General features: G+C 39.0%; 1 protein-coding gene across 10 annotated transcripts in view; it reads left to right on the top strand.

Moving 5' to 3' along the window:
* Positions 1 to 12,500, top strand: part of FOXP2 (forkhead box P2) — a 441,997-nt gene that overhangs the window by 236,542 nt on the left and 192,955 nt on the right. For all 10 annotated transcript variants that reach the window (XM_064447190.1, XM_064447252.1, XM_064447164.1 and 7 more), the window contains one exon: positions 8,011 to 8,188. In XM_064447190.1, coding sequence (XP_064303260.1) covers positions 8,021 to 8,188 — 168 coding nt within the window. In that variant the 5' untranslated portion in view covers positions 8,011 to 8,020. The remainder of the gene's footprint in view (positions 1 to 8,010; positions 8,189 to 12,500) is intronic.

The following is a 12,500-nucleotide window of genomic DNA, read 5'->3' as shown; positions in this document are numbered from 1 at the left end:
AGTTTATAAAAAAGGCTGAATAAAGGTGCGCCGTGTTAAAAGAAACAGGGAAGGATGTTTGAACATAAGTCCTCCAAACTCTTTTTCTTCTCCATCCAGAATTTTATTTTAATTAACTTTAGATGTTTTTTGGCTTATTTGCATACATCTACATTCACTTCATGTAAGTCATGTAGTGCAAGTATTTAGCTGCAGAATCAGCATGCATTTAAAACTTGCCTATGTGCATCTATTCTGTAAAATGATAGTAAACCTTGTATTTTTCCCAGTGGTTGGCAGCATTTGACATGCCTTTTTGGACCGCATTGGCCTTGTTAGATTTGCAAGAACAGAGCTGAGGTCAAGATTTTGGACACGGGTTTCATGAAGTGATATATTTTTCCTTTAGAATATCTGCTATAAGTTGGAATTGTTTGAAAGAAGTATTTGCTGTCATAGGTGGTTCTGACCACCTATATGTACGCTTCTGGCCAGCACTTTGGCCATTTCAGCAGTCCAGAGGAAGAGATGCAGTTGGGCACTGCTCATTTGATAAGTGTGTTGTTACGTCTACCTGGTGCTGTCTATTTTACATGAATATTTTGCTGGATGTAATTTTAGAAAATGTTAAAGTTTATCAGCATGAGGCTGTAAGCTACTGTAGGGAAACTAAATGTAAAAAATTAGGAAGAGCAAGACTCAGGAATACCAAATGTTAGTCTTGTGGCTTTTCAGACAGTACTACATATGTAGAAGAAAATTTGTGATCAGGCCATTTGTAGTCAAGGAAAGCTACAGAGGCAATCAGATACTGACTGGGGCTTTGAAAGCGAGCATGTGAGCTTCTGAGGGCTCATCTTAAAAATACAGGTTTTCCATTTTATTCCTATTTGAGGCTTATTCAAGCTTTCAGTAAGTTGGATCCCGTAAAAGAAAATTCTTTTGGTGTACCACCTCTCCTGTGGGCCATCCAGTGGGAAGGCAAGGGTGGATCTGGTGAAGAGGAGAATTAAAGGGCATATTTTGCACCAAAAAAAGATAACCCTGGAAGCAGAAAGTGCTGAAGTCTCTAGAAAGAGGATCTGTGGAAAACGTAGTTTATGGACAGGGAAAAAAACCCTCAGGGGATACTAAAGGGAAGCTTTGAGCAGGAGCCTGAGCGAGAAGTCAAGTAAGCGTGAGGGTTAAACAAAGACTGGTGAGGTGAAGGTACGATCATGATATTCAAAGATCAGGGGAGGGGAAATATCAGTGATAGTTGTTGCAAGCTCCTCACAAAAAAAAAAACACCCAAAACAACAGGTATAAAAAGTTGGCCCTGGGTTTGCAGTTTGTAAGCTCTACAGACTGTGTAAGAAGCTTTTTTTTTAAGGGAATTTGCCTGCTAGGCAGGTCTTCCCTACCTCTCACAATTCTAATTATTTCCTACTGCCCTAATGCTTTCTCACTATTAAATTCTCCATTGACTGTAATAAAGTCTCCCTACTCTCAAGAGCTTGGAGAGCTGGAGCTGGCTTTTTTTTTTTTTTTTTTTTTTTTTAAGACTGGGAAAGAGAGGGAGATAGATACAGAGGGAGTGGGGGTGAGAGGAGTTTGCTTTCCAAGGTGGGGTTTCCCAAGCTGTCGTTGCTCAAATAAGAATCTTATCCTGAAATTGGCTGCTCATTTCTGTGTGGGCTGTAGGTAACGCACTCTAGCAGGCTTTTGCCGCTATCCCATGTGTAAGGTGGGCATCTTACAATATCGTACAGACTACTCGTACAGATAACACTGGCTTTCTTTTTTTTTTTTTTTCTTTTCACTAAGCAAAAATAAATAGCAGGTGGAAATTAATTAGACCTTACTTGCCGTTTGGGGAAGTAAACTATTGTTTAATAATCGGATGAGTGTGACAACATATTCCTGAATTTTAGAAAGCAGATAAATTACTGTGCCCAGGACTGACCTACTACTTTTATTAGTCCTGAGGAATTGAGATGATATGAAAGGAAAAGATACAGCCTTTAAAATGCGGGGTAGCTTTTAGTTTAAGATTGAATATGATACTCTACCTTCAATGGCTTTATCTGGCTGTTCGTGCCAGTCAGTTAAAAGGATGTTCCTTTAAACATCTGATACATAAATAAATTGTAGTACACAGACAGTGGGAAAAACTGTGGCTTATAGTACATAAGATAAATATTTTAGGCAATGCTTGTTATTTCAGTTGTGCTTAACTTTAGCACAGATCAACTATGTGATTTCTTAAAGCATTCTCATGCCAGCCGAGTGCACCTGTTAAGACAGAGTGCTGCAGGAAGGAAGCACTTTTTCTTTACCTGGCACCTGGGTAGGGGTGTGTGTGTGTGTGTGGATGGGGGGGCTGCTGGCTCTTCTCTGTAGTAAATAAACTCATCTGTGATAATTTGCAAAAATCCAGTTGTCAATTTTATTCTAAATCTGTGTTCAAAAATGGCCTTCAGAGACCCACCGTGCGAGTGCCCACTGAAAAGTTTCGTACTACAGCGTGAATTCTTCACAATAGCAGCGCCTTCTGTGTTGTGATCACTGTTCCCCCATCACTGCCCGTTAGCCAGTTTTGAACAGTTACTTTACTCACAACTACCATCTTTGCTCGTGACGGTATTCTGAATAGTAAAGCGATTAGTTGGCTTTGAAGAGATGATTATTTTTACTATGAAAATTCTATTTTTTCTCATCAAAGATGCTGACTTCACTCACTGATGCAGATGCGTGATACGTATTCTTTTGGATTGTGCTAAGATACATTCTGCAGCTCACAACTGGGAGCTTCGCTTTCCTGAAAGACGTTCCAGCACAAGGTGTTGGAGCATACATTTTTACAGACAAAACTTACTTGAGTAGGTAGTAGTATGTTAAAACTACTAATATAGGTACTTTATTGTACAGTATTTCAATAGCCGTTGACCTAATTAGTGGTTTAATCATATTCATTTACTTACATATTTAAAAAAATATGCAGTGAAGTAATTTATGTTTCTGCTTAACTCCAGCTTTGAAAGCTAAATGTTTTAGATAAAGTGAAAAAAAAACCCAAACCCTTCAAAAATATTCTCTTAGCTTGTCTAATTTTTTGTTCTCACACATTCAGCTATGTCCTTCATATTTGGCATTTTGATTTATTAGGCAATCTTAAGTATTAAAGACTTTTAACATACCAGCGCAAGACTTCAGATGCATTGTGCCTTGTGTCAATGATGAATTAATTCCAGCAGAGCACAAAAGTTACCATTATTTAAGCCTAGCTCCTCACCTCTGCTTTTACATCATAGGCCAGTTTCAAAAGGCTGAAGTTTAGGCTGTGTCTTAAAAAGTGAAAGGAGGTGAGCGCGTGAGCCTGCTGGAGAACGTCAGCTTCGTGGTGTTGAGCGCTGGGCGCCATAGGTCAGTCTTGCCTGTGGATCTACCAACATGGGCACCATGACGCTGGGTCACGGCTCTGGGGGTGCTGCCTTTGTTCGGGGGGCTCACCCCGGAGCAGGCCAGGCAGCCCCGCTGCTTTCTGCAGGTGGTGGATTGTGACGGCTCCAGGGCGGAGGGGCAGCACGCAGGGCGCTCTCCGCTCCATGAGGGCACCCAGCCGCCGCCACTCGTGGGGGAACTGGAGCCCAGATTCTCCTCCGCCTCAGCACGTGGGAAAGCGCCATCGAGGGGTACCCGGCAGCGCGGGGCGCGCTCCCGCGGCCCGCCGGGGGCGCGCCCGGGGAGCGGGAGGGGCACGGCCAGCATGCACCGGGGCGGGGCGGGGCGGCGGCACCGCGGCGCCCCCTGGCGGCAGCTCCGGCGTCGCGCAGCCGCTGCCGCCTCCCGGCGGGGCGGCGGCCCGGGGAAGGGGCCGGCCCCGCCGCCGCCACCGGCCCGGGAGGGGCGGCCAGACCGACGGCCCCGCAGCCACCACCGGCCCCGCGCCCCGGGGCCTGGGCGCCAGCAGAACCTCTACCTGATGGGGCAAAACGAACCCCACGAGGCCGTCGTTCGGTACACCCTATCATAAAGTAAGGAGGTCTAATTGAGCTACGGCTCTATCCTGCTATTTGTACAAATAAAAGACCACGTCTTGATGCAAAATAAACACAAAAGCACTGTTGTGACTATAACAGGGAGTCATATACTAATTTATATAATAAGTGGTTGTGCACGCTTTATTCAAGATTATGGCTGCAAGAAATGGCATGAATTGCTGGGTGTGTTTAATGCTGGATTATAGCAATTTGAAACATGTCAAACACATGGCTAATGCCTCATGCTTCACTCATTCTTGCGTAAACCTGCATAGCCACCATCCATTATACCCTTGGTAACAACACAATTCTGCGAGTAAATATTGTTACACTAAGTAACCTTTCAATTCAAGTTGTTTAGGAAGAGAAAATGCAATCTTGTGCAGTCAGTTCCAGTGTCAGTTTAATGTTTCAAAAGGGAAGTGGTGTAGAGAATAAGTATCTGTACAGTGACTCGCCGGCTTAAAACACACACGCGTACCCGTGTGCGCACGCGCGCGCGGAAGACGCGCGATTCACTGCAGGAGAGAAAAGTAAAACTGTAGCTTCTAACTTCACAGGGCTGGTATTTCTGTTTTGGTGCGGGTGATTGCCTGCATACCCTGGCAGAATTATACATCCGACCTGCAGTGCAGCCGCACACTAAAATAATCTACAATTCCATTCTCTCTCGCAGAGAGCAGCAAATATTTTCCCTATAGCTTTGTTTAAAATTCCTGGTAGCAGAGCTTATATCTCACCTTTGGCAACAAGAGTTTGGGAATCGCAGCAGAAGTAGGTGCTGGTGAACGTGCGTGTCTGTGAATGTGGGTGCGTGTGTGCGTGCCTGTGTAGGCACGCTCATGACTGACAGTGAGTGTGACAGCAAAAGAAAAAGATAAGAATTAGGAACTGTGAATGTGTATAAATGTCTGTAAACAGGAACCTGTATATTTTTTTTCTTGTCCTATTTGAAATACTAAACTTTCCGCCTTAGTATCTGGCAGTCATTGTATTTCCTTTGTATTTATTTATGATTACTACGCTAACAACCCGCACTGCTGTTGTAAAAGCAAGAAAAGAAGTGCAGTAGTTTGCTTTGTAAGGTGCTGCAGGTTCAAATTATTCTGCCACAAATAACTGAAATTACTTCTACATAGATATCAGAAACAGTTCTTGTTTAGATATTTTCAGTGCTTTAATTTGTGAGGGTTTATAGTTGGCAGTACATACACACACACATGTATAGATGCGTGTGCATGCGTGTGTGTGGGGGGGGTCTGTATGCAAGAGAAAAGAAGGGGGGAAAAAAAGGATTCTGTGCTCTTGCTTTTTCCAGCAGCCCTTTTTTAGGTGCCGGCAGTGAGAAGGGGGCTGTGGACAACCAACACAGAGCATTACTCAAGCCAAAGTTTCAGTATTGTTTTTAAAAATGCTCCTTTACAACAAGAAAAAACATTTTACTTTTAACACGAAATTCTAGGGACTCTTTCTTCTTTGTAGAAATGCTTCAGTATTTCTTCCACTTACAAATACATTACCCTTTCTAGGATTGATACTCTATAGTTTCATTCTCTCTGTACACAGCTGTTGGGTCAGATTTGTTGTTTTCTATTGCCAGAGTAGTGTTACTGGTCATGTTATGTTAAAGCCGATTCTGCTGGCTCACAGACACTTTAACTTAAAATGCAGAGCCCGAACTACACTCTGGGGCTTTGCAAGGATACAAAATCCACAGGACATAAAACCCTTTGGTTAATATGAACTGGAAGATGTTTAACCCTTCTCTGCTAATTGTAATGAAAGAGTCAGAGAGATGTAAAAAGGGGGTGGGGGGGTGGATGATGTATTTATTTATTAAATTTCTGAGTGTTTTCTAATGTTTTGATTATCTAACATTTACACCCCTTTGCCCTTTTAATGCGCTTGGCTAAATGTACCACTGTTATTGTCTAACGTTCGAATTTGTAAAAGATGAACCTGTCTGTTGGTTAAATCTTTGTTTGACTAAAAGAGGATTAATGTTTGAATTTCCCGAATTTCCAAATCCTTGTAATGATACAGTTGATGAAGTGTTTTAAATAGATTTCCACTCTGATATACATGTCTTTTTATTGAAAGTAAATATTGTAAAAATCGGAAGGGGCTGCCTGCTCCCACAGTTGTGGCATACCCGCATTAGAATTTTCATATAACTACTAAGGGCAATCAGACCCTTTTCTCTGAATATTTTAAACATTGTACATGTAAAATTTATGCCTAATTTGAATACTTATTAGCTGCCTAATCTCAGAAAAGAGTATTAGCTTTGTTTTTGCCTTGTAAAATTAATCACTGCGTGTATCACATTTTCCATTTCTATTATTTTTCTTCACTGATGTTCGTAAGAGTGTTTAAGAACGGCTGTTTGTTCATAAACACATCTGGCACTGCTGTTGTTTACCGGGCTATAGCAGCTGCCCTCCTTTATGTTAACTGTGTTCGTGTTTGGGTTTTTTGCATCCTGTTTATTTTTGACCAGACCATCTTTAAATGACTCATCTTTTACTAGTTTAACTTTCTTCACAGAATATACACTTTCACTTTATCTTGTGGGCGCTTGTTTGTGTTAATTCATACAGCATTTTGATTAATATCCCGAGCACGTAGTTGAAGTTGTAATGATCCTTTTCCTGCCTTTTTTTTTTTTTTCCCAGAGAAAGGCTATTGCTCATACTTTGCAAGGGAACAAATAACTAAGTTCAATAATTAGGTTAAGCAGCAAGCATTGTTTCTTTCCCCGAGTTTGCTTACACATCCCTCTCCCTTCAGAGGTGTCTTTTAAAGTCACAGCTCGGCCAGGTTGTTGTGGGGACTCTTTCAATATGTCGGGAGTGAGGGTGAAGGAAAGTGAGGTCCATTTTGACCCTGCGGGAGCAGGAGAGGACTTTGGTGGCTCTGAGAAGAGACGTTGACCTTTCCATATTACAGATACAAAATGCGCCTTGAAATTCTGGTTTGTAAGGGCACGTTGGTTCTTTATTTACTGCAAAGATTTCAACTGATCTTGGCAGGACATCTCATTGCTATCCTGAAAGTACAGTATATTTATGCAGTGAAAATGATAAAACATTTATTACTGTAGAGAAGGTAATATGCATAATTTATGCTGTTTTTAGCACAATCATTAGTGATATTCTTGATAGATTTTATTTCCAGCTTTCATATCTAATACATGCCTGGAAAATTAATTTTATATCTTTCATTTATTTGCCTATGTTAAAATTGAGTTTTAAGTCATCTTCAAGTGAACAGTTTGATTGCTGCTCATGCATAAGCTTAATTACTTCCCAGGAAGGACAGTATTAAATGTTTTAAATGTCAGAAAAATAAATGAATATCAGCCGTTTGATTAAAAAAATAGGCAATATCTGACGTGTTTGCAGCAGGAGCTTTTTCTTAAAATGCCTCCGAGGCAAAATTTTATTTAGTCACAAAAAAGGAGAAGCCCATTATACTATTTATCATTGGTTGATACCATATGATTTGTAACACCCTTACAAAATTTTAATTTTGTATGATTAGCTGTGCATCATTAAACAACAGCCTTGCATAAGATATGCTGTAAAATTCTGACAGAATCAAGATAGTGAATATTTTAAATAAGGCTGTATAGTCATCCATGGTTGTCAAAGCTAGATAATAGGAAATATAGAGCAGTGTGTGAAATCGTGCCTTCATTTAAACCGGTTTTATAGGTAGACTTTAAAATGTAGTCGTTCATAAATGCTATTGACCATGCTGCGTGCCTGGTGTGTTATTTTGGCCGTTAAATGTAAGCACACAACGATTGCTTATAGAAACCATAATTCCCGTGATTAGTATCTGTATGAAAGCAGAGTTTGCATCGCATTTCTTGGTAAACGGCTCCGCGAGGCTTTTTTCTTCTTCTAAAGATGCTGTCTGTGTAATTGGCAGAGAGGGACATCTTGATAATGGAAGTGTGAAGGTGTAACGCGTGTGTTAATTGATACTTCTTAATCACTTTTAGGTATTAAGTCATGATGCAGGAATCTGCGACAGAGACAATAAGCAACAGTTCAATGAATCAAAATGGAATGAGCACTCTAAGCAGCCAATTAGATGCTGGCAGCAGAGATGGAAGATCAAGTGGTGACACGAGCACTGAAGTAAGCACAGTAGAACTGCTGCATCTGCAACAACAGCAGGTAAGTTTGTTTTGCTTCCTGTTTGTTTTTAAACAAATAAAGGGCTGTTTTCCGACGGGCACCCTTCCGCAGACCCTCTGTGCGTGCTGAATGTGAAGTGTCGTGCAAGTGAAGAGCGTGGGGCGTTATTTGTTGTTGTTTTTGTGCATGTTAACGCTGAAACGCCGCGATCCTGTGTTCGTGGCAGCAACACCTTGCTGATACTGCTGCACACCGCCACACTCGCCTGGTGATTAAAATCCCATGGTGTATTTATAAAAGTTGTGCCGAAGCCTTGCAGTGCATGTTTTCAGAATCTGTTAGTTTACTGTGCAATTCGGTCGCGTAGGACGTGATGCAGAGCTTTCCACCAGAGGGCCACATTACTTGAGACTTCGCTTCCCTTGCGATGAATTGTTCCAAAGTCGGAGCTGGGGTGAAGGGACCAGAGTGACTTCTCACAATAAAGATGCTTTGCTGTCATAGGTGTAAATAAAAAATGCTGGTTAGTTCAGAACGACTGCAATAAAAAAGAGCATGTGCCTGTCTGTGCGTGCGTGAATGTAGTTTGGATGTGTGATTTTGAAAATATGGAAAAGAGAGAAGCAGCTTTTCTGTAGGTATGTTTCCAATCTCCCTTTTAAAACATGTTTTTACGTTTGTCTGTTTGTTTTCTCAGCGAGTTAATGGAGAACTGCTTTTATGTTTAAAACTGTAAAATTAAACCGTTGTCTGACTGCTGAGGCCATCTAATTATGAGATGCAATCAATTAATTTTTGTCACTGTAGGATTTCTTTTCCTTTTAAAACCTGCACAGACATAATTCCTTCTACTTTGTCTACCCTAAAGAGTTGCCTCCCCATCAGGGGATGCTGACTGTACTAATGCAGTGAAGCTCAAACTGTTTGTTTGGTAAACAGTTGGGGTCTGATTCCGCAGAGTGCCAGTACCTGCTCTGAACTCCTGAAAGTCATCAGTGTCTGGTCCTCTCATCTGCTGAGACCACTCAGCACCTCTGGAGTCCAAACCCTTAATTTGTAAATACTGAGGCGTTTCATTACCATGTCAGGTATTGCATTAATGGCAGGAAGGTTGTCTCCCGTAAGATAAAATATTATAAAAATCCTGTTTTATAGAAACATGTTTTAACATGATAGATAAATTGCATGTGTACGGGCCTCTGAAATAACAGGTCATAATAGCTCTTAAAACTGAATCATTCTTAGTGCTGAATTCAGCAGTGTACACTAGCTACATTTATAGTTAAATATTTTAAATGGTGGCAGAAAATGTAGAATTAAATAGTTGTAGATTGAAATACGAGTAGTTGTTAAGGCTTAAATCTGTCCCTTGCTTCAAATTCAAGTGTATTCTGTTTTAACAACTGAGCACTTACAGTATTACAGTCTGAGGAAATACAGGTTTCAGTATCTTCATTAAGTTTTGAGCATGCTTACACCAATATATATACATATATGTATACTATTATCTATATGTGTATGCTGTGTGTATATACTGTTTTCATGTTAAATTATTTATGTGCACACACACACACATATATAAATTTAATGTTGTTTTAGTTGAAAAGCATGCCGTCACCTTTGTTCAGGTGTTCAGATTATAAGAGCATTTTAAAATCTTTATTGAGAGAGAGTGTATTTAATTGGTGAAAATGTTTAGAAAACTAAATTTAAGTGGAAGACTTTAAAACACAAAAATACCAACAGAATAATCATGTGCCACTTACATGTTTCTCAAAGCAGCAGTCCTAGGCATTTGTAGACAATCTGTCCATACAGTCACAGATTCCAGTAGATAGCATTTGCAAAGACCACAGAGAATAACAACTGAAGATGAAAATATCCAGTTGAGTACTAATAACAGACAGGTTCTGAGGGGACAGGCTTAGAAGTGACAATCTTTTCTTCAAAACTGTGATTAGATCTTAAATAAGCAGGCAGGCAAAGTCAAACCATGGGTACAGTTAATAGGACTCAAGAGGCATTTTATGATAGGGTCTGCACCATAGGATTTAAATACAACTTGAGTTAGGAATATAAATCCTTCTATAAAATATGTTGATGTGAAACATAAACACTGGTAAACATGCAGTAGGATGTCCTTTAGATGATGGGCATAGCCTCATGCTACTTTTACTTTTCTTCTTCTTTTTCCTATTTGGTTTTTTTTTTTTTCTGTTTTTGACCAGACACCTTTTGTAATATAATTTAAGAGGAAAATGATGGCTGGTTTTATTATTGTCACTGTAGTAACTCTCTAAAATGTTATTTTTAATATCTGACTTGCTTAACAAACTTTGACAAGTAGAAAACCAGAGAAAACCCCATTGCACCTGCAGTTATTATTTGTAGGATTTTTTATTGTTTAAATATGTGCAAGATATAATGTACTGATGTCACAGTTTAACATTCTGGGTTTGGCTTCTCTGAGTGATTTTGCTGGGGGCTTTCAAATAAACAAATGCAGTTTGTTACAGCTTTTTCTAAAGGAAGCAAGCAAATGATTTCTGGTTTTAATACATATCCTTCAGCTGGGCCACTACATAAAGCAATGCTAATGCTTAAGAATAGCTATATCAACTGATTAAAAACACAAACTATGTTTTTTCTGTGTCATGAATATGTACTGGAGAAAGTTAAAGAGGATAAATTTTAGACTGCACAAAAAGCAACTGGGCTAAGTTAAAAATTTAAAATTATGTACAATTTACATCTTATTCAAGCATTATGATCACAAATTAGTGGATTCATAGGAAGGAAATAAGCTAAATAGTGGACTTCATTAGGTTCTTATAAGCAATTACATGGAGTTTGGACAGTCCTGTTATTGGCTTGATGAACTGTGTTGTTGTGATCTTTATATAGAAATGAGAAGTTTGACTTAAATCAGGGAGTTATTCCTCATCCATGTATCAAGAGAGAATGACAGTATTCTATAATATATTGCAATATATACTTGGTGATAAATGGATTGGGTGCTGTCACAAGTCATCAGGTCGGCTTTGAAGATGTATGACTAGAACGTAAGCAACTTTTTATCTTACTGTCGATATTTATCAATTTGTAAATATTGCTAAAGTGAATGTAGATTTTTATTATTAAAATATGATGCAAACTGTAATCTGCTCAGACTTGTTTCTTCTGCTTTTTTGGCTTACGATGACACATTCTCTCTCTCATATATATGTACATTCGTACACTTCTGAGGTTTTCACTTTCATTTTTTTTCTTATCTGTTAAAATCAGTGTTTGATACTAGAATGTATAATACATGGAAAAAGCATATCCTTGATTAAATACATTGACAGATTATTTTGCATTAGATGTAGAATTTTATTTTGATATTAAGTTTGTAGAATTAATTGTTTGTGTCACTAAGGTCAAAATAGTTGCTAAAAACCGTGATTGCTTTACAGGGTAGATTTGAGCTTGCATTTTGAGTATTCATTAAGTCAGTTCTACCAAGATAATCTTTTTAAATGTTTTATGGGAATTTATTGGTAAGAAGCTGTTTCAGTTGACTATGTTTAAAATTATTTTTCCAAAGCAATTTTATATTTTTAGCATATCGCTTACCACTGGCATTTCATTGATACAAAAAATAAATAATATTTACAAAAGCAAAACCATTCAGGTTATCCCGATGATGCAGAAATAGAAGTTTTGCTTTCTTAAATGTTTCGTCCTTGTGATTTTTTAAAAAGGAGGAGAAAAATAACAGGGTTTTTTTGTTTATTATTTGAAGCCTTAAATTAGGTGTTAACAAAACACTTATGTTTCTGTATGTGGGACAGTAGTCCCACTAGAAACTTGCATTTTGACTCCTCAAAAGAGCAAATGAATTTTCTCATGCAGTACAGGCAGTTTGTATTAAAAAGTGACATAAAGATCCACAGCTACTACACCTGTGGCAAAAGCAGATTCCATAAGAATACTGATGATATGTAACTTAAATATAAAACTTCTTATTGTATCTGATTGCACTTATTGTTACTTAAATTGACTACATGTCATATTAGGAAAAAATGCTTCTTCCCAGTGATTTAAAACTGAAGTTAAAATTCTGGAAGATTATTCAGATGTGTTACAGGCTTTCACATCACAAGCTCAAAAGGGGCAAAATTCTGTTAGGTGTATTCCTATGGCTTTCAGAGCAGGTATCACCAAATTAGCAGATGTTGAAGTATTAAGAGAAAGAGTATTTTCCGAATGCAGGCACACACGTGGTCTAATCTTTAATTTATTAGGGAATGGGAAATGTCCTAAAATACCAGAATGTAATTTCACAGAAGTCCTGATGTGCCCCTAGAAC

The sequence above is a fragment of the Phalacrocorax carbo genome, chromosome 1 (assembly GCF_963921805.1).
Source record: "Phalacrocorax carbo chromosome 1, bPhaCar2.1, whole genome shotgun sequence".
Classification (NCBI taxonomy): Eukaryota; Metazoa; Chordata; class Aves; order Suliformes; family Phalacrocoracidae; genus Phalacrocorax; species Phalacrocorax carbo.
The sequence above is the reverse complement of the archived record's forward strand: the minus strand, read 5'-3'. Positions and strand labels throughout refer to the sequence as shown.